This window comes from Neovison vison, chromosome 11 (assembly GCF_020171115.1).
Source record: "Neovison vison isolate M4711 chromosome 11, ASM_NN_V1, whole genome shotgun sequence".
Taxonomy (NCBI): domain Eukaryota; kingdom Metazoa; phylum Chordata; class Mammalia; order Carnivora; family Mustelidae; genus Neogale; species Neogale vison.
The window spans coordinates 147,171,472-147,191,935 of record NC_058101.1 but is presented as its reverse complement, the minus strand read 5'-3'; the positions used below and the strand labels follow the sequence as shown (position 1 = coordinate 147,191,935).

General features: G+C 45.9%; 1 protein-coding gene across 6 annotated transcripts in view; it reads right to left on the bottom strand.

The window, feature by feature from the left end:
* ZNF827 (zinc finger protein 827) overlaps positions 1-20,029 on the bottom strand; it is a 168,451-nt gene extending 148,422 nt beyond the window's left edge. For all 6 annotated transcript variants that reach the window (XM_044224926.1, XM_044224930.1, XM_044224927.1 and 3 more), the window contains exon 1: positions 19,409-20,029. In XM_044224926.1, the coding sequence (XP_044080861.1) occupies positions 19,409-19,451 (43 nt within the window). In that variant the 5' untranslated portion in view covers positions 19,452-20,029. The remainder of the gene's footprint in view (positions 1-19,408) is intronic.
* Positions 20,030-20,464: the final 435 nt, after the last annotated feature.

The window sequence follows — 20,464 nt, the reverse complement described above, 5'->3', positions numbered from 1 at the left end:
CTTTCTTTCTTTCTTTCTTTCTTTCTTCTTAATTAACCACGAGAATCCATGACATTGATTACAAGGACAACCCTAACTCAAAGTTAACTCTAAACACTGACTTAGGCCAACAATTTTAACCTTTACTCTGACCAGGCTTCATGCCATGGCGGCTGTCAAGTGGTCAAATGTATTCTTATCTGTTGTCTCCTGTTACTCCCCCTGACCACCTTCTGGCACACACGCACAAAAAGTGAACGATGGAGGGCCAAAGACAATGAAAACAACAAATATCACAAACAACCAACAAATTAGGGCAATTCCAAGGGTCCCCTGCCGCTAGATGACCCTCACCTCAACAACTGGGGGTCCTATGGCTTTACCCACTTAATTCTCTTTGAAGACTCCCAGGGGTGAGAGCTTTCCACAGGCATGTCCACTTGGGGTTTCACCAAGAAATCTTCCCTAGATCTTTTACTCAAAAGACCTGGCTTTCATTTTCAACTGCTTTCTAGCCATCTATCCCCATGAGTGATGTTCCACAAGAGAAAACACCCATTCCACTTTCCAACAAAGCTCAGATGCTTCCGGGAAATGCATCAAGTGATAAAGATGAGGTTGGGAAATGTGCTCTACAGATCCCTGCTTCAAAAGGAACATTACATCAAAAACTAATGATGTACTGAATGTTGGCACACTGAATTTAAATTAAAAAAATAAAAAAATTTAAAAATAACAAAAATTAAGAAACAAACAAACAGAGGCTCAACTCCAAGGTAGAGGCTCAAGACTATAAAAATCCCTCTGATGGTCATAGGTATGGCCCCAAAGTGACCAGGAGGGGTTCGTATCACTCATACTCCTGTTCCTCTTCTTCTGAACCTTTTGGGGGGGGTCCTATAAAATGCCTTAATTTTGTATTTAAATGTGCACATCACTTTCTTTTCATTTTCTAGAACTTTCAACTATAGGCAGCCCTCAGGCTGCAGTATTTCCTGTGTACTTGAACTCAGTTACTAGTCTCTCCTCCATCAAAACCCGGTATTTGAAAAGAAGGATGAAAATGTGTTGGACAATTTAAAGAAGTCTATCTGAGGAATACAAGTTTGAAAAGCGTTTTGATATAAATATGCTCAATTAATCAGGCTTTGTTTTTAAATTTACATGTTTTGACATTACTTAGAGAAAGCCAAATTCTTTTGGTATTTCCACATTAATGTCAGCAGCAGTGAATCCAATAAAGCAGGGTCGGCAATCTTCTTCTGTGAACGGACAGACTGCAAATATTTTAGGCTTTATAAAAGGACGTATACGTTTTCCGTCCCATAGTCTTTGTTTCTCGTTGTTGCCGTTGATTTTTTGTCTTAACGATTGTTTAAAAAATGTAAGAACCATTTTCTTAGCTCAGAGGGCTGCACAAAAACAGGTCAGAATCTGCTGCCCCCACAACTCGAAAGAAGAGGTACGTTGCTTTTTCTTTATAATAAAAGCAGAACAGTCTTGAAAACAATATTGGACCTTCAGATACATGGCGACAAGCTTCATCATCATCATCTTAATCCAACCACCTCTGTGAATCACGAAGCACCTCTGTGCCTCAGTTTCTTCAGATTACAACGAGGGATAAGAACAGATCAGTGATGTCTAAACCATACCGTCAAGGAAGGTGAGAACTCCAGGGAAGGACACAGGACCACGCACCCACCCCACCTCCCATCTTAGCACACATCTAAGCAGCACAACCTGGCTTTGCTCTTGTCTCTAGACTGGAGATCCCCTTAAAGACAAGGGTTCCACTATTTTTTTTAAGTTTTGAAAAATACCATATTAAATGATCTCAGGAATCCTCCTGCTGTTAACCGTCTATGAATCCATTATTGGATAATCAGTCCTTTTCAAGTCATTTTACTTCGAAGTGGCAGGTGGACAGGAAATTACTTAAAGTCCTATGTTGAGGTATTTAAAGGAAGAGAAATAAGAACAAGAGAGCTTCTTCTAAGAGGCCACCTGTATTCATTTAGATTGGTGGGAATCCACCAGACAGCCCTACCAGAGGGTTCCCAAGTCCCGCAGATGAGGGCTCCAGGAAAAGCAGAATGGTTTAGCAGCAGAAAGAGTTGGGAGTTCAGACTTGGGACCTGGATTCCTATCTGAATTTGGAACTTGCCAGCTATATAACTCTTCATGTTTAATAAACAAAAACCAAAGAGCTCACTAAACACTAACCCGCAGAGCAGGTGTTAGGAATATGGTGATGAACCAGATAGATGCAGAACATTCTGCCTTCCATCACTGCATCCCTCATCTGTAAAGCGGGGTTATAACACCTAGTCCTTCTCCTGTACCTCGTGGTCCTGCAGAGATGGCAAAGCATTTGTAAACTACAAAGCAGAGACAACATTAAACTAGCAAACTAGACACTCTCTTCCTTTTAAGTACATAAAATAAATGCAACTCCAAGAATTCATCAAATGAATAAAATAAGACCACAATAGGTTTTACAGAGCAAAACATTTCTAGGGGCACCTGGGTGGCTCAGTGGGTTAAGCCTCTGCCTTCGGCTCAGGTCATGATCTCAAGGTCCTGGGATCGAGCCCCACATCGAGCTCTCTGCTCAGCACGGAGCCTGCTTCCCCCTCTCTCTGCCTGCCTCTCTGCCTACTTGTGATCTCTCCCTCTGTGTCAAATAAATAAAGAAAAAAAATTTTTTTTAAATTTCTAGGAAGCTGAAGCAACGTGATAAGACAGAAAAGGCACAAGCTTAGACACCAGACATTCCCACTCTGCTTCCTAACAAACCCACCTGACATCCATCCACGGGCCTATTCTCTCCTTTATAGAATAGGATACTAATATCTATTACTTCACAGGCTTATTGTGAAAGTAAATCAGAATTAGGTAAGTAAAGCACCTGGCACAGAGTTGGCACTAGGTGAATAATAGTGTCCCCTTGCCCTCCCTCCCAACCACCTAGAAATTTCAGATGAGAGAACATTCGATTTTAAATGGTAGGGCTTACCTCAAAATTGTTGATACTGCTCCCCAGCTCTATATCATAATCACCTCAACCAAAGAGGGCAGGAAACTTCTGGTTGTTCTGACCATGGAATCCAGATGTAGAATATGCCCAGTCATCAGGAAAATCTTACAGTCTTGGCACAGTTTGAGGACAGAGAGTGAGCACCAGCCAATAGCTGAGGGGAGACTCTACAGTCTGGAATGTGCCACAGACTTCCAACCACAAAGTTCTCTCTGCACTTCGACTGTGGTATCCCCCTGTGGTGCAGGCCATGGCCTCTGCTCTCCTCGGCAAGTCTCCTCCGGAAGCACATGACTTTCCCGAGGCATCTCTAGGCCACATCCATGTGAATGTCTGTGGCACTGCTCATCACCTCCCACCCGGCCCAGCTCGACAGTTTAGGCAAATCATGCTCTCATTTCTGAGAGACAATGACAACAGGAGAAGTTCTCCAAAGTCCCTTGTACCCCTAAAATTTACCCTTTGACTCTGGGACCCACTCTGAACTTCATTTGTTCAACTCGTTCATTCATTCAACAATGTTAATGGGACTCAACCTATTTCTTCGATCCTGTGACCCATTCTTCCTGTCCTTCCTTCCTTCATTTATTCAACAATATTTGACCACCTACTATATATCGGGTACTGTTACAGGCAAGAATGTACAAAAATGAATAAGGAAGAGTCCATGCCCTTAGAAAGGTCACAGACAGTCAGGACACAGAGGAAGAAGGAGCTACAGTGTGGCATGGGAGGTCTTATGAGGGACCAATGGGAGCCAGTGGAGGGGTTTCCTCATTCTGCCTGGTGGATGGACGACAGTCAGGACGAGGGGAAGCAGGGAAGGCTTCCCTTTAAACTGAATGGTAATGGATAAGCAGATGGTAATCGTGCAAATCTGATGGGTTGAAGACATCCCAGAAACAGAGAAAAAGAATTCCAAAATAAGGAAATACAAACAGGAGTTCTGTAAACTAGAGAATTTGGTACGAAAGAAATAAAGGGTATATGGCAGGGCCAAAAAAAAAGGAGGCTCAGATGATGAAGCACTTTCTACACTCTGCTAAGAAGAGCAAGCTTGACCCTTTGAGGCGATGTCTAAAAGATCCTCAATACATGTATGAGTGTTTTGGAAAGCCCACTGTGGTAGCAGTGTGAACACAGGGTTACATAGAGGTCAGGGGCAGGGGAAGGGGACAGGACACTGAGGCAAAAAGAAGATAAAAAATATGAATCCTTAAAAAAAAATTAAAATTAAAAAAATTTTTAAAAAAAGAATATGAACAACAATAACAACAAAAGAATATGAATCCTTACAGGAGAAAATAGGAGTGTAAACTACAGCAGTGGCATGGAGCAGGCATGAAGAATTCCAGAAATACACTAACAGGAGAGTCAACAGTCTGGGTGATGGGCTTGATGCAGGGGGAAAGGCAGAGCACGGCACCAAGGATCCCACTCAGCTCTCTCTGTCTTGGGTGAGCGGGTTAATGGTTGGTGAGGGCAGCAGACCAGAGAAAGAGAACACTAGAAGCCCAGAAATACTCCCAGTCGGCCAGGCCCCAAAGCCGTGGCCATCTGCCGGAGGCAGCCACGCCCTCTCCATAGTAAGGCACCCTTACTCCACCCAGTGGAGTGCTCTCCTTCCCGAACAGGGACACCAGGAAGTCACAGGGTAAGCATCAAGCGTCTTCACAGATCTGCGATGTTAGATATATGCCTGTGTGAGGAAGAAAAATACTAACAGCTAAGTTTGTTTAAAAAATTACTTTTATTTCAGAACAAATAGATCTATACTACAGCAAAATACATATTTTCATTCCCATTTGCAGACAGAACAAGAGACTTCAAAGAAATCCCACAGACGCTGAGAAGACGTGTAAGCAAAGGGTTCCCTGTCTTCCGGGCTCTTTGTCTTTTGGGTTCTGCATTAGAACATTACCAACTGAAGCTGAAGAAAGACAAACACCAAGACTTGCATTTCCATTCCTATGGAGACAGCTTAGATACTGGTTCTGGAAGTGTGGTCTGCAAATCCCTACTAGTCTCTGAGGCCCTTTGAAGTACCCTCAAGACCAGAACTTTTTTCATAATAATTTATGAAAATTTGCCGTCTTCACTCTATCGACATTTGTAATGATGATACAAAAGCAACGACGGGTAAAATGCTGGCACCTTAGCTTGAATCAAGGCAGTGGTACCAAAACATCCTAGCATCACTGTGCTCCTTCCTCACTGCCACAAACTCAGTAAAACACATGCACACCACCTCCCCAAAGTAAGCAAACCTGTCCGTTTGATGAGGCAGCGATTAAAAACTATTAATTTTATTAAAGACTGACCCCCAGGGAACCTGCGTGGCTCAGTTGGTTAAGCGTTGTCCCAGGACCCTCATCAGGCTCTCTGCTCAGCAGGGAGCCTCCTTCTCCCTTGACCTCTGCCTGCTGCTCCGCCTAATTGTGCCCTCTCTGTCTCTGTCAAGTAAATAAATAAAATCTTTTAAAAAATTGTTTAAAAAAAAAAAAATAAAGGCTGACCCTGCGTAAACATCTTTTTCATATGATATGTAATGAAATGTGTCCATGAAGCACTTCTACCATTACTGAAGTGTGATGGCTATGGCAAGGAAAAGTAAACCCGGGCTTCAGTCGGGAGCTGAACCAGCCACTCTTTTCAGGGAACATCACTTCTAATGAAAGAACAACGCCTCAGCTAGGGTCACTCAAATTTGGGTATCTCTCTCTTGGAAGTTTGGCACACTCTCTCTTGGAAACAAACGAAGTAAGGCTGATGCTTTAAGAAAAGATGGACAGTATTGGTAGCCACTGATAAAAGTCAAGCTTGCAAGCATGGATTAGAATTTTGGAAGACCCATATCCTACATCTTGAACTTGACAGTCCCTCCAGACAAAGTGATTTTCTGGGCACGTGCACAGCAGCACTGTTCCTCACAGCAAGAAGGAGACACGAACCATACGTCCATTGTGGTGTGTTTCATCAGTGTCTTACCGAGAGCAGGGACAGGGACACCAGCTATGAGCATCAGTGTGGCTAAAACTTACCAAGATAACCGTTGAGTGAAAAACCAAGGTGCAAAATGCGTGCCGTGTGCTACCATTTTTACAAATCCCAAGGACAAGCTAACCCAAATAGGGTAAAGCAAGGGGAACAATAAACAGAAGATTTAGGGTAATGGGAACAGGCAGCAGGAGAAGAGTACCTTAGAAGTTTGATAGTGTTGAAATGTGTTAGATTGGGCAGTCGGTTTACAGATGTCCCTTTTACCATTACGCTTCATTACCTGTGTATAAATGTTAGCTGTGTTATTTTTTGGAAATAGCACCTACTTTATGACCTTCAAAGGGAGGCACGCATTAGAGCTCTGCTTGCCAGGAAAAACCAAAGAGGTGAGGAAGGAGCAAGAGGCACCTTGCTCCTGCACCCCTGAGCACTGGCCCCAGAAGCCCAACTCTGGCAGGTCTCCTCCAGAGATACCTTCAAGGTGGCATCTGGGTCATTCATCTATTTTGGTTTTTCAACAGCCCTTCCTACTTAAAAAGACTCCCTCCCCCCTCCACCCTTTAGGCCATCACTTTCCGTCTCCTTTGTTACCACAAAAAAAAACTACAACATTTCACAGTTGATTTTGTATTGTATCCAAACTACAAAATTTAGTAATCGTAATCCCTTATCATCTGGACCAGCTCCTGCTACATTTTTCCTACCTCCTATCCTTCCACCACCAATATAATCCTTCTGATTCAGCTAAGTTTCTTCTCTTAGTGTCTCCCACATACTTTTGGCTTATTTCAGCCTCTTTTGGCTAATGCCATTTCTTCTGCTGGGAATGTTCTCTCTTCTCAAGATCTAAATGCATCCCTTCCTCGAGGACGTTTGAAGTCCGGCTTCTCTCCAGGAACGTCCTCCCCATCCCTCTCACCCCCAGTTTCCTCGAACATTTACACATCTAATTCATATTATATCGTCGTGCACTTCTTAGTCTACTGATTTGTGCTTATCCTCTGATTGTTTCCTGTCAACATTTGAAAGAACTGTCAGCAGAGACTGTCTTCTCTACAATTTCTACCAGGCAGGTAAATGCTCAAAACTTTTTCTTAACGGAGGAGCACCCAGTAGAGACCACAACTGTCAGCGGATCATGTCCTCGCTAGGCTAGTACGACACTGCGCAGGTTGACATATACTCTTATTCTGTGAAAAGGCTTTCGGGTCGCTATACCCAGAGATGTTTCCCTCTGTTGGAGGAACAGATCTCGACTCTGTGACAGAAACCAAGCAAAGCAGCATCTGCTTTATAGAATTATTTTTCACAATGGTAAATGATTTCAGAGTTCAACATGTCTCCTCCCATCCCAACCCTCTTTACCTGAAGTCCTTAGAAAATCACTCTGCCAGGTGGCAGAACCAGCTTCTTTTTAAACACAAGAACGTCTGTTTCAATTTTTCCACAGTTGTATTTATTCAATAGTTCCTTATCTTTAAAAAAAAAAAAATCCGTTATCTTCCCTATAACTTCTACCCTCTTGTTCCTAGACCCTGTTTTCTGCTCAGCATTTCAGAAATCTATGAAAATAACTTTAAAGCCAAATTTTAATTATTTGTTTCCATCTCTTTCTCTGCCTCCTTGGCCCGAGCCCCTCGCAAGTAGGGACCATGCTCTATTCAACTCCACTGATCCCTAGTCCCTGGTAGAGTAACCCTCAGTTACTACTGAATGAATGAATCAATCAATCAGGAGTTATCAGACACAAGCTACAAATTTAGGAGAAATGACAATTCAGAGTAAGTTTATTCCCTTTATCATTTGACAGAACTTCATATATTTGAATGTAGTCACCAGGCATGACTGTTCTCTCCACTTTTAGCTTCAAACTCAGAACTCCCAATTGTCGCAATCATTAATTCCTCTGACGGCGATTTCAGGAGCCTCCTCGCTTCTAGTTGCCTCCCTTCTGGTGAGCAGTTTATCAATTTCCCCCTTTAAATCAGGGCACCCAATCTGGCATTCATCGTACAGATGTGATCTAATCAGTTTACAAGACCAGCATTGCCACCCTTGTTCTGAATTCAGTACTTGCATTAACTCAGCCAACTCCGCTGAAATGCATCCGTTTTTTTTGAATGAAGGCTGAATTTTAAATGTTGCTTGTTATCTTTCTGCTTGTTGTCTACGAATGTGGTTATGTCTAAGGATGGAAGCTGGGAAAGGGGGCTTTCACGTTTTACATTAAACATTTCTACATAGTTTTCATTATTTATACTAAACATGCACTATGTTTGCCATTAAGAGCCAATACAGACTTTTAAAAATAAATGAATAAGAATTTGTATCTGTGATTTCTATGGTTCTGGTCTCATGGAGTACACTTAAGCATATTTAAAGTACTTCTTCTTCTTCTTCTTTTTTTGGGGGGTATATATTTTCTCACCTATCAGCAAGTAGCCATTGAGTAGCTACTGACACTTCTAAATATGATCTCGTGGTCCAGCCAATCCAAATCCCACTTCTAGATTGTGACATTTCTCTCTTCCTAGTGATGTCACAAAGCAGCTTACTATAATTTGGTTCCCCTCTTTCTTAAGGTCAGATTAAAACCCAGTACGTGACTATTCGAGGTTTGCTTTCCCCTAGAAGGGAAAAAATCATGTAGCACATTTCAGGAACATTTCCTGAAGCAGAGGGTGTCCCACACTTTGTTTCCTTCCAAATACAGCTGTGTTTCATGCTCTGGAGAGGACTGTTGGGTTAACAAGTGGGGCCAAACAAGCACAGATTAGAAGACAACTATAATTCTAGGCCATTACACGAAAGCAGTGTTCTCCATATGGAGCACGTAATACAGACCCCAGAAAGCGTCACTGCATGTGTCTCTGTAATTCTCTTACCCTCAGCTGAGTCTGAGGTCAAAATAAATCTTTGAGGAAAGAAGTATATTATTGGTGGCACAAGTTCTCATGAAACGCAGAGCAACACACTCCATCAGCACCTAAGGGTCCCTCCTACAATGGAGGGCCTCTGAAAGGAGTACAGGCGGCAAAGGCATGTCCTCCGCATGCGGGGCCCCAAGAAGGTTTCAAAGTCCTCAGAGACACAGCAGGCCTCGGGAGACCAGCAGATGGTCCAGCCCTTCACAGTGCTGACCCTGGTGACCTCAAGCTAGTTTTTTCCTCTCCGTGGCTCAGTTTCTACTTCCATCCAAGTGGTGGGAAAAGGAGTCCTTCCTGCTTGCCTATGGGCAGATGGGATCAGTGAAAATGCTTTGTGAACAATATAACATACACAGAATGTGTGGGTAATCTAGTATCCATTTTACAAGATGGTGCTACTAAGCACAGAGAGGTCCACTGGCTTGCCCAAAGTCACAAAACGGGTGAGGCACCCTGGTGATCATGGTGGTTGAGGGTGAGAGAAAAGAAAGGAGTCCATGCCCCCTTCCTAGGGCAGGTGCCTCCCTGAGCCTCTGGTTTCAACTTGGAGGAGTGGGAGTCAACGAGTTATTTCTAGGGTTTTAAAAGCAAATTATCGTGGATAAGCCATCCAGGCTCAACATGACATGTATTTATTTTGGGCGGAAATGGCATCAGCCCAGAGTGGACGTTCCGGTCAGTTCAGGGGTCCTCAACACTGGCTATCCATTCAAGTAATTTGGGAGGCTTTTTAAGAATGTCCATGCTCAGGATCCATTTCGAGCCATCAAATTTAAATTGCTGGGGGCAGTGGAAAGAGGCAGGTGTCTTCTTTTTCTTAACCTCCCAAGGGATTCTAATGTGCAGCCAGGGTTGAGAATCATTGTGCTGCCGAATGGTGATCAGAAACTTACAGGCAGCAATAGTTGTCTTTGATTGATTACACGGCAGTTGGAGCAATCCTACTGAGATCCTTAGTTGAAATGAATTTACACCTCATATATCGTGCATATACTATGTGCCAGACGTAAGCCTACATATCAACATGTATGAACTCAGTTCCCGTAAGCCTTACAATGTTCCCCCACTGCACGGATGTGAAAACAGGCAGACGGCTGCAGTCCCTTGCCAAGGTCACGGCTAAAACGTGCTGCAGCCAGGACGGGGCTCGTGCATCTGGTACCAGGATCTTAATCCCCACCCTCTACTGCTTCTTAATACAGCCATAGAATGAGGTTTACAGAACCTTTGCCTCAACGATGAATTAAAAGCTCACAGAATGTTGGACAATGTAAAACAGTTTCTAATCCAAATGCCCGTGGGGGCCAGGAGGTAATATACATGAGGGAGGGGGGCAGGTGTGTATGCAGACGGGACGTGGCAGCAGAGGGGTAGGAACTGTGGCAGACTGACGAGCACATGCCCGGGGAAGGGAGACAGCCGCCACCGACGACAGCAGATTGCTGCCATGTGGGGAGGTGGGCCCCGTGCTGTTGGCTCGTCCAAGTTTTTAAAAGAAGCTAGAAATTTGGATTTTTATGTGAAGCTGCCCATTTGCAAATGCAGCCTCAAGTTTTTAAACATACTGTGGAGGGCAAAACACATCAGTAGGCCACTAGTTTGTAACCTCTGATATGATCTATCTCACACACACAATACAACACACACATAGGCACACACACAAACACACAAACACACACCCCTGAATCCTTCATTTAAAATTAATTTAATGTGTTCTCTTGGACTGGTTCTCTGCAATTAGAAACAGCAGACCCTGCCTTTCCTTCCTTCGTACAAAATTTAAACTATTACCTAAACAACACATGGAAAAACCAATATAAATTTCCCCTGGGTAATTTTAATCAGTGGACTGACTGTTGAATAAATGAATAAATAAACATTTATTAAATACCTATTCTCTCATTTGAATCTAACTGTAAGTCTGTGAGCGTGGATTTATTGTCCTCACTCTACAGTAAGACCCAGTCATAATTCATACGATTATTACACAGTTAAGACATAATTCAGGTCAAATCACAAACACAGAACATGTTCCTATAGTAAAAGTCTAGTGTAATACTGTTGGCCTATGAAATGAGTATTAGTCAAGCCCTAATTTAACAGCCTTATAAAAGAATTTTACCGTACCATATTGTTACTCATCGTTCTAATGAGAGATAAGGAAAAAAAAGTGTTTACACACTGGAATCACCAAAACGTCCTGGGTCAGAAATGCCTGTAGTCTAATCACGATCTAAGCAGATGGAAATTTATTTCATAAACATAATAAGAGCTAGTATTTCTTCAGCTCTTCCTATGCAGCAGGCACTAATTAGGCAAGGTTTTATGAGTGTATCTATTATTGACACTTATCAATAGCAATACTGACATTTATTAACCAAGCTTCACACTAACCCTATGGTAGAGGAACTATTACCACTATGGAGAGATGAAGACACCAAAGACAGAGAAGTTAGTCATTTCCCCAAGGTCACACTGCAAGTGAGTTCCAGGACTGGGTTCCGAACAGCCTGATGCCAGACTCCACATACTTATCCACTGTGAACTTAAAAACCATGTGTGTTCTCTGTTTTCACTGAAGTCGTACCATATCCAGTAGACACAGTGAAGAGAGGGCAAAGTCACGTGTTATTTTCTCTCTCTCATTATGAACAACAAAAGCTTTTCAAAACACACTATCAGACAACTGAAGATACACTACCAGACAACTGAAGTATACCTCTAGAGAAATCTATCGCCTCCACAAGTACGGTAGCCTGTCTCCAAGGCTCAGACAAGCAGAATGCTGCTGATCAATCATGCCAACGGTCGTCTTTCCCTGGCCTTCTCGGGTCCCCTCTGAAGCCCAACTTCTTCAGAGCACTCAGAACAACTCAGCCTGGATCCTCCTCTCTCCCCCTGCACAACGCACTGCTAATGGGGTCGAGCCACTTGTCTGACCCGGGCAGAAATGACAAGAGAGAGACAGAGAGAGAGAGATTATTTCAGGGTCTGCTTTTTCAGGCTCAAGCTTCAGAGAAGGCCCAGGCATTTCTTCCCTGCTGACAGATAGCACCTGGCTGAAGTCGGACTTTTCTCAACGTCGGAAGCCATGAGCACCTCAGCCTTGGTCATTTAAGAACCCTTGAGACAGAGGAACTTCAGTGGTGGAGGTTGTTTTTTAATAAGAAGGGAAGGGACGGCTGGAAACAATATCCTTTTTAGGCACACAGAATCTGCTGCATTTAATATAACCCTAGGTCAGTCTGTGAAAAGCAGAGTTGCTAAAGGCCACATGCTGATCTCAGACCGTAGGCGTGTATCACTGTACTTTTTACAGAATTAGCTACAGTGCAGCCTCCCTGTGAGTGTGTGTGTGTGTGTACACGGCAGTGAAGCTGACTTTTATAAACAGCAATATGCACCCATGCAACTAAAGATCAGTATCAAGCCAAAGTCTGATTTTATTTTATGAATCTACCTTGTAACTACAGCATTTCTAACCCAACGGCGGGTCCTGGGGGGGATGATAAGAGTCATCTGAGAGGCCCTTGCTTCAGCACCTAGTCATACACCATTCTTTGATATCATAAAAATGTAATTTACAGACAGAAGATAGAAGTACAAAACTTGCTCCTACACGGAAGAGGGAAAGCAGCGAGTAACTTCAGCCCATCGAGGACTCTTGGCTCTTTCTAAGGTCTGTACTTTGCACATTAGTTTCTTATAAAATATGACAGAAGGCATTTCAGCGACCATTGACCATAAAGTATTTTGTACACTTGGCCCTAGATGGTATGAATTACCGAGCTACAACTAGCAAAGTAGGGAACAGAAAGAATACATCAGACACAGGACGCAGCATCTTCATTTATAACCTCTATCTCTAAAATGTGATTCTCGAAAACTTTAACTAAGCCAGAATACAGTAGTAATAAGGTTTGATGGGGGGGAAAAAATGCCCCATATGTCTCAACAGAACAGCCTGGTCCGGAATTCTTTGCAATAAGAGAAAACTCAGAATCTATTCCTTTGCCACAAAGCCCATGGTGTGGTAAAACCTTACGCTAGAAAGCCTTTAACACCCCCAAACGTCCTCTTTTGTAGGTCATACCATCATTATCTTGTTCTGTGATCGGTTTGATTAAATTATAGAAAATTACTAATACATCACTCAGAATGGAGAGATCAGTTCCAGACTGTTGTGTTTGTGTTTCGGTCCTCCTGTCCTAGTGCTCCAACAGGTACTTAAAAAAGGACAAGACAACTTCAACTTCACACAAGGAGAGTGACAGGATACCGGAACCTTCTGTCAGGCAGGTCCCTGCCGCCCTTCGGCTCTCATAGACAGCACTGCTGACCGGTCCCAGGAACCAATGGAACTTCACACGGTGACACTGTGGGCTCCCCCGTTTCTTTTTTTTTTTTTTTTAAGATTTTATTTATTTATTTGACAGAGAGAGATCACAAGTAGGCAGAGAGGCAGGCAGAGAGAGAGAGGAGGAAGCAGGCTCCCTGCTGAGCAGAGAGCCCGATATGGGACTCGATCCCAGGACCCTGAGATCATGACCTGAGCCGAAGGCAGCGGCTTAACCCACTGAGCCACCCAGGCGCCCTCCCCCGTTTCCATCACGCCTTGTCACCAGTGCATCCAAAGACGCCACTTGGCATGCAGGTGACCAAGGTGAGCGATCCTGGGTGAGTTTTTCTGTTTTGTCAAACAAATTCATCCAAACAATCAGAACCCCAACAACTGGGATCACTAAAGAAAGTGGTTTACCAACCCAGACAGGCAGCACACATTTCATACCCAATCTTCCCTATAGGACCATCCTGACATTAATAGGACTCTCTGTATTTTAAGGCACCTTTTGACCCCAAGAGAAGCCTGTCTGGTTCCTCCACCAACACAACACCATCCCTTGGGTGTTTCCACAGCCTTTATCCATCTAATTTTATAAGCCTCACAAGACAGAGATTTTCCACACCTTCCTTGGACCTCTCCTAATAGAGGCCATTCAAAGGCTCTAAAAACTCAGAAGCACAGTCAGCCCTCACACAGGCTGAAAGCTGTCCAATTTACTCTTCTCCAGCATGATTTATTAACACTTTGTGCCGGAGACTGGTCAGCTCACACCAGCTGTGTATCTCCAGAGCGAGATGGTGGCCCATAGATAAATTAAAAATCAATTTTTTTTATTAGAAACTATTTTGAAGCATTAGAAGGAATGTGATTTTGAACTATCTCCCTTATTTTAACAATAAAGTTCCGTGTACCCTACTTCCCACATTAGGAATACATGGATTTCTTTTAGGAGAACAGATGAACGTTATTGCCCAATATCAACCCAGCCTGCTACGTGGTACTTCAGGATCACCAGCTCTGTCTGACAGGAGCAGAGAAATATTTTATTGCCTCCGACTCAAAATTTTTCCCTGTGGTCCCCGTCATAGTCAGGAGGAAGTGCCTCATCACTGAAAAAATTAGTAAGCGTAAGTAGGGGAAAGAGTTAAACCTTCGACCCTTTCCCTGCCAACAGATATATAAAGACATGGAAAAATACGAATATAAGGGCTCCTGTTGCTTTCCTGTCATTTTGCTTCCCACATTTACTAGAAAGCAAGAGACGGTTTTTAAAGTTTTATTAATGAAGAACACAGTAACCTGTTCTGGTCTTGACCCACAACTGAGTCAACAATGAAAATACTAGAATAGCAAAACAACTGTTGTATTCACTTTTCCTTGTGCTCCCCCTTGAGAACAGGCATCAGGCAGATTTCCAATGATAAATATAACAGGATCTGAACTCATACATGTTCAAGGGTAAGTTGCAGCTAATGAGGAAATTTTTTAAGATCCTGATGGAACCCAATGGTAAAAGGCTTTACAGATGTAACAAACACAGGGGAAAGCTCTTTCTGACCCTTTCCCTCCTCAGTCAGTGAACCCAAATGTAACAATGTCCACAAAATGCTGAGCGCCCCCCCACCCAAGGCCTGGCAAACAGACACAGTATCACTTTCCCCCTCTTCCTCTTTCTTAGACTGACAAACATTTTTCAGCTATGCAGTTTGGGATTCTGCTACAGATAAGCTCATGGTATAGTTCAGAGGATCCCTAGGCCATTTTTCTGAACGTGGAATTGGACCTCGTTGATGGAAAGAACGTTTAGAAAAAAGCCATCAGCAGCAGCAGAATCGTATTTAAATTCCCAAATGATAATATTGCTTTAGGGCAAGAAATAAAGGCTTTACTTGGAGTCATGATTTTTTTAAAGCTACTTCTCAAAAAACAGTTTAGGGTTAACATCCTTTGTTGGTGGTCTCCTCCAAAAACTAGCACAAAACTTCTTTTTGTAAGTGGAATCACCACGCAGCTCTATAGGAGCTTTTTCTTTTTCTGCATATGTATGAAGCCTATATAACACACACACACACCCCACTGACTTCAGAGGCCCAGGAGGAAATGACTAGGTAGAATTTTAAATCAGAAATCTAACGCTTAGGTTAGCAGTGTCAGGTTAAAGGCTCGCCCATCCCCAAAGCTAATTCGGTTCTGAACAGTCCCATGGGTGTCTCGTGGAACAGAAGGAGCTAGGAAACCTTAGCAGGCTGGAGCCCAGTCTGGGGAATTGCTGGAACTCCGTGCCAGGGGCTGAGGCGCACCCCAGACTCGGTATCAGATAATACCAAGTGCTCGTCTGGATTTCCAGGACTAATCTACTCGAGGGTGGAACTTCCAGGTTCCCTGGTGCCTGTGCTGCCGAGTGGGAGGACTTTTTTCATCCACATTGTGCCTGGCTAGTATTATATTTTATAAAAGAAAAATTAGGTTCCACACACAGAGTCTATTAGTAGCCATGGTCCATGGGAGGGGCCGGGGGGGTGGGGTATGCTATGGGAAAGTAGAAAGCACTCTGAAGTTTCAATAGGTTCAGTTTCACAAGTTTCTTTTTTGTAATCTAATTTGTATTCTACTTCTAATTTTAAATGTGTTTACAGTTTCTCTAAATTCTCAAAGCTCTATCAATAGTGGCTATTAGCCACTTTTGTGTTTACTCAGAAAGGTTCTTTGGTTCCAAAAGCTAGTTTGCCCATCTCATTCCCCCTCCAACCTCTTCCTCTCCTCCCCACCCCCAAAATTACACACCTCTCTCCTTTCTTGTATTAGGGTCAAGTTTAAAATCTAATGCTGTATAACTTCTTAAAACCCTGAGATGACCTATCAGGGCAACAGTAATCCCCAGAGTTACTTTATACAGAAAGGTTCTCCAGGTTAAGGGAAAAAACCCTCCCCCACATATAAGTAAACAAATAAAGAATTTAGCATTGAAACTGGGATTTAAGACTAGAGGGATATTCTACATTAAATACTGATTTACACTAATTTTACCAAAGTCAATATTTATTACCTCTCCCCACCATTGCAAGTTTCTTTAAGACTCACTCAGCACTTAGGAAGCTTTGGGTTACTGTGTCTGAATTGCAAAACACACCATTTGCCCAGAAATTGCTCTTAGTCCAAATGCAAATTGCTTACAAAACATGTGTAAACCATGCTTCAAACAGGCAGCACACATCCACAAAAATACATTCAATGCAAAGGTAAGTGGAAAAGCTTTGCAAATTAGGCTTCCCTTTAAAAACTGGAGGGACATTTACGGTGTTTCCAAAAGGTAATTGCTTCTTACTTCAGTGAAAGTGGCTTTATGCGACTGGAAGGAGTTTATTTATTTATTATTTTTAAGTGAGTGGATAACAGTATTCAATTAGAGAACAGGGTGGGAGAGCCCACTCTTGAAATATAACTTAATCGCCAGGCACCAGCAAGCAGGAGAGGCCCACCGAGCATACGAGCTAAAATGGAGCCTGAATTTCCTCTCAGACTGAAAGGGTAGTCGCACGAGGTCAGGGTCAAGGTCACCAGCAGGGCAGCCTGCAGCTGCCCGAATGCGCTACACACAACGGGAGGGAAGGCGTTCCATCTCCGTCAGAGCCGAAAACAGATAAATCCCTTCTCCTCTCCTACCCTCCCTCTAACCCCGCCAACATTTTTTTTAAGCAGGGGGAGAAGAAAGAAAGGAAAATGACCAAATAACCTCACCGCCCTGGTTTTCGCACACAAGCTCATCAGCTCCCAAAGTTGCCATCTAAGGGCAAGTTCGCAGAGAACACTGAAGCCCATTTTGTCTGAGCAGGGCAAGCCTCCCCCGACCTCCCCCCAGGATTCCTGCCTCCTCTCCCTCCCCCGCCGCACGCCCCCGAGAAGAGCTGGGAACTGGCCGGCCGGCCATGTGCACGCACACACTTCTTCCACCAACTGCTGCGAGTTTTCTGTGAATCGCAGCGCGGAGCCTCCCAACTCGCCCTCCCCGACTCCACCGCCTTCTCTTTCCTCGCACAAAATTTCCCTACACACGCAGCCGCCTGCGAGTGATTTTATGTGCATATATATTACATATGTGATATTATCCTCAGAACCTCTAGCGGGCAGGCGAAGAAAGGACTGCACAGGGGCATTTTTTTTTTTTTTTTTTTTTTTAAAGGAAGGGGAAAAAAGCACAACCCAAGCCCTGTGCGTCGACTCCTGCGTACCGGGAAGGGGAAAGAAAGAGGAATGTTTGCGGAGCGGGCTGCCTGCAAGTGCCCTTGCTCACCACTTCGGCCGCGGCCCGGGTGACACAGAGCCGCGGGGGCGCTCGGCCCGAGCCACCCGCGCCCCTTGCCAGTCCCCCGGGCAGGCACCGCCGCGGATATTTCGCGAGGGGGAGATCGATCGCGCTGCCTGTCTGCAGCGGAAACGCACAGGCTCACACACAACCCGAGCCCGAGACACCATAACCTTAACCCTTCCCCCACCCTCCGTGAACTTCAGGTGACCGACCACGTCGGCCTGACACCCAGGCGGGTAGGCGCTCCGGCTCCACTCCCGCCCCCAGCCCGGGTTTTGCAGGATCGGGCTCCAAGCAGAGGCAGACCGCCGAGAGCGGGGAGCAGTGCGGGGGGGAGAGAGGAGAAATTGACCCTCGGTCTCCCCCGACCCCTCCCTCCGGCGCCTCGGGCGTCCCCTCCTCCCCGTCACCCCGCCCCACGCCTTCTCCCCTGCCCCCTCCTCCGTGCATTCAAGGAGCCGGGCGGCCCCGGGGGATATTTTTAGTTGCTTCTTTCTCCTTCACTTTTAGCTTTAGCAGCATCTCGGAACACTCAAAGCGGAGAAAGATTGGGGGGGGGGGGCGGGAGCTGGAGAGGGAGTGGGGGAAAAGTTAAGAGTCTAGCAAAGAAAAGCCGGAGGGAGGGCGGAGAGGGACCGGGGGCGCGGGTGGAGGAGGGGAAGGGGACCGGGCCGTGCCGGCGGGTGTGTGTCTCCAGTTGGTGTGTGTGGCTGCAAGCCGGGGAGGGTTGTGATGCACTTTAGTCCTGGACTCTGCTCAGGCTCGCCGGGGAGGGGGGTCTGAGAGCCCGAGTCTCGCCGGCTCCGTCTGCTCCGACTGACCCCGCATTTTATTGCGGCCAGGAGCCCTGCTCCTCCCTCCCCTCGGCTCTGCAGGGACCTCGCGCGCCGCGAGCCGCCCTGCCTCCTGCCTCCGCCTCGGCGCAGCTCCCGCACCCCACATCCGCCCGCCGCTGCCCGGCCTCACCCCCCGCCCGGCCGCCTCGCGCCCCCCGCGCCCCGGCGCGCCCCCTCGCCCAGGCGCCGCGGGAGCAGCCGCCCGGCGGCGCGTGTGTACCGGTGTGTTTGTGTGCGGTGCCCCCACACCCTCCCCGGCCGCTCCCGCCTCGCCCGCCCCCGACTCCCCTCCTCCGCCGCCGCCTCCTCCACCTCCGCCTCCTCCTGCTCCTGCCGCCGCCGCCGCCGCCGCTGCCGCCGGCGGCTCCGGGGCCGACCAACCCCGGCGCAACCTTTAGCCGGAGACGGACCTCTCCCTGGATCCCGTCCCCGGCGGGTGGCCGCGCGTCCTCGCCCCGACACCCCCAAACGCCATGTCACGGCCCCCAGCCCTCCGCACGCCCCGACCCCCGCACCGTCAGGCACCGGGATCCACAAGGAATTTTTTTTTTTTTAAAAGATTCCAACCTCTCCCACCTCCCCCCCCCTCCGACTCCCCGATTAAAAAAAAAAAAAAAAACCGGCATCCACACTACTCCCCTTCTCGCGTCTCTTGCCCCCTCCCCCCAGCAACCCGGAGTGAGGAGGGGGAGGGGGAGGGAAAAGGGAAAAAAAGCCCGATCTCAAGGAAAAAAAGAGGGGGGGTGAGAGAAAGAAAGAAAAAGAGAGAGAATAGAAAGGGCACGGGGCTGATCATCACCAACATGGCTGCCTCAGCATAGACCTAAACGAGGAGTAACCCGGGCTGTGTCTTTGTCAGTTTCACCTCTGTAACCCTAAACTAATGCAGAAAACAACGGAGGAGGCTGCGGAGGGGAAAGAGGAGAGGGAGGGCGAGAAAATGGCACGAGAGGAGGTGGAGAAGGGATGACTTACGTGAGGGAAGGCGCTTGGGCTGCTCCTGCTTCCTCCTGGGCATTTTCCCCCTTTTCTCACATTCTCCTCCTTGGTTAATGTGAGATCAAATAAACCCCCGTGGGGGCAGAGAGGCAGACACTGGCAGGAGCCGGGAGGTAGTTGGGGGGCGGGCGGGCGGGCAGGGGGAAACCCCTTCTCTCCGGTGTGTGCAATGGGTTGAAGCTTGTTTCCTGGAGCCAGATGAGGGGTTCTCTTCTTTTCTTTCCTTTCTTTTTTTCCTTTTTTTTTTTTTTTTAAATTTTTGGTCGTGCACCTGGCTTGTCCCCGAGCGTAATATTCTTCAATGGAAACGGATCTAATAGGTGTGAGTGTGTGTGTGTCCTATGCTCGCGTGTGTGATGGGAGGTATAAATAAATGAGTGCCGGTGCGGCGGTGTCTATGGCCGCGCTCTGTGTCTCCGAGCCCCTAACACTAATGTCGGGATCAAAGGGCAGCGGCGGCGGCGGCACAGCTCACAGCTCGCTCTCTCGCTCTCTCTCTTTCTCGCTCTCTCTCTCCTCTCGCGCTCTCTCTCTCTCTCTGTCACACACACACACTCACACATACACAGAGGCACAGACTGAGGGAAAGAGCGAGAGCTAGACACACACACACACACACACACACACACACACACACACACGCAGAGCAAAGAGGAAGGTGCCCTAAGGCTCCCAGGGCGGACTCAGCCTGGGATTTGCAACCGCTCGGTCTGGAAAGAATGGGGGGCGCGCATGCGGGGGTGGGATGGAGTTCTTCGAATTTATCCCGCTATTCGCCAAATCTAGGGGGAAAAAAGTTTTCCCCACTCTCTGAACAGCGATTAGTTCATTACTCTTGCTGCTTTTTTTTTTTTAAGAAAATAGATTTTTCTCTTAACTTTCTTTTGTTTATTAAACTACATTTTGTTCTGCATACAATTCTTCAGGCTTTTTCACTGCAAGAATTATTCTCTCACCCCATCACCTTAAGTTTGTGGAGGTTACGGTTTTCCAAACACTCTTTGAAAAACATTCCAATAAAAATATTTTTTA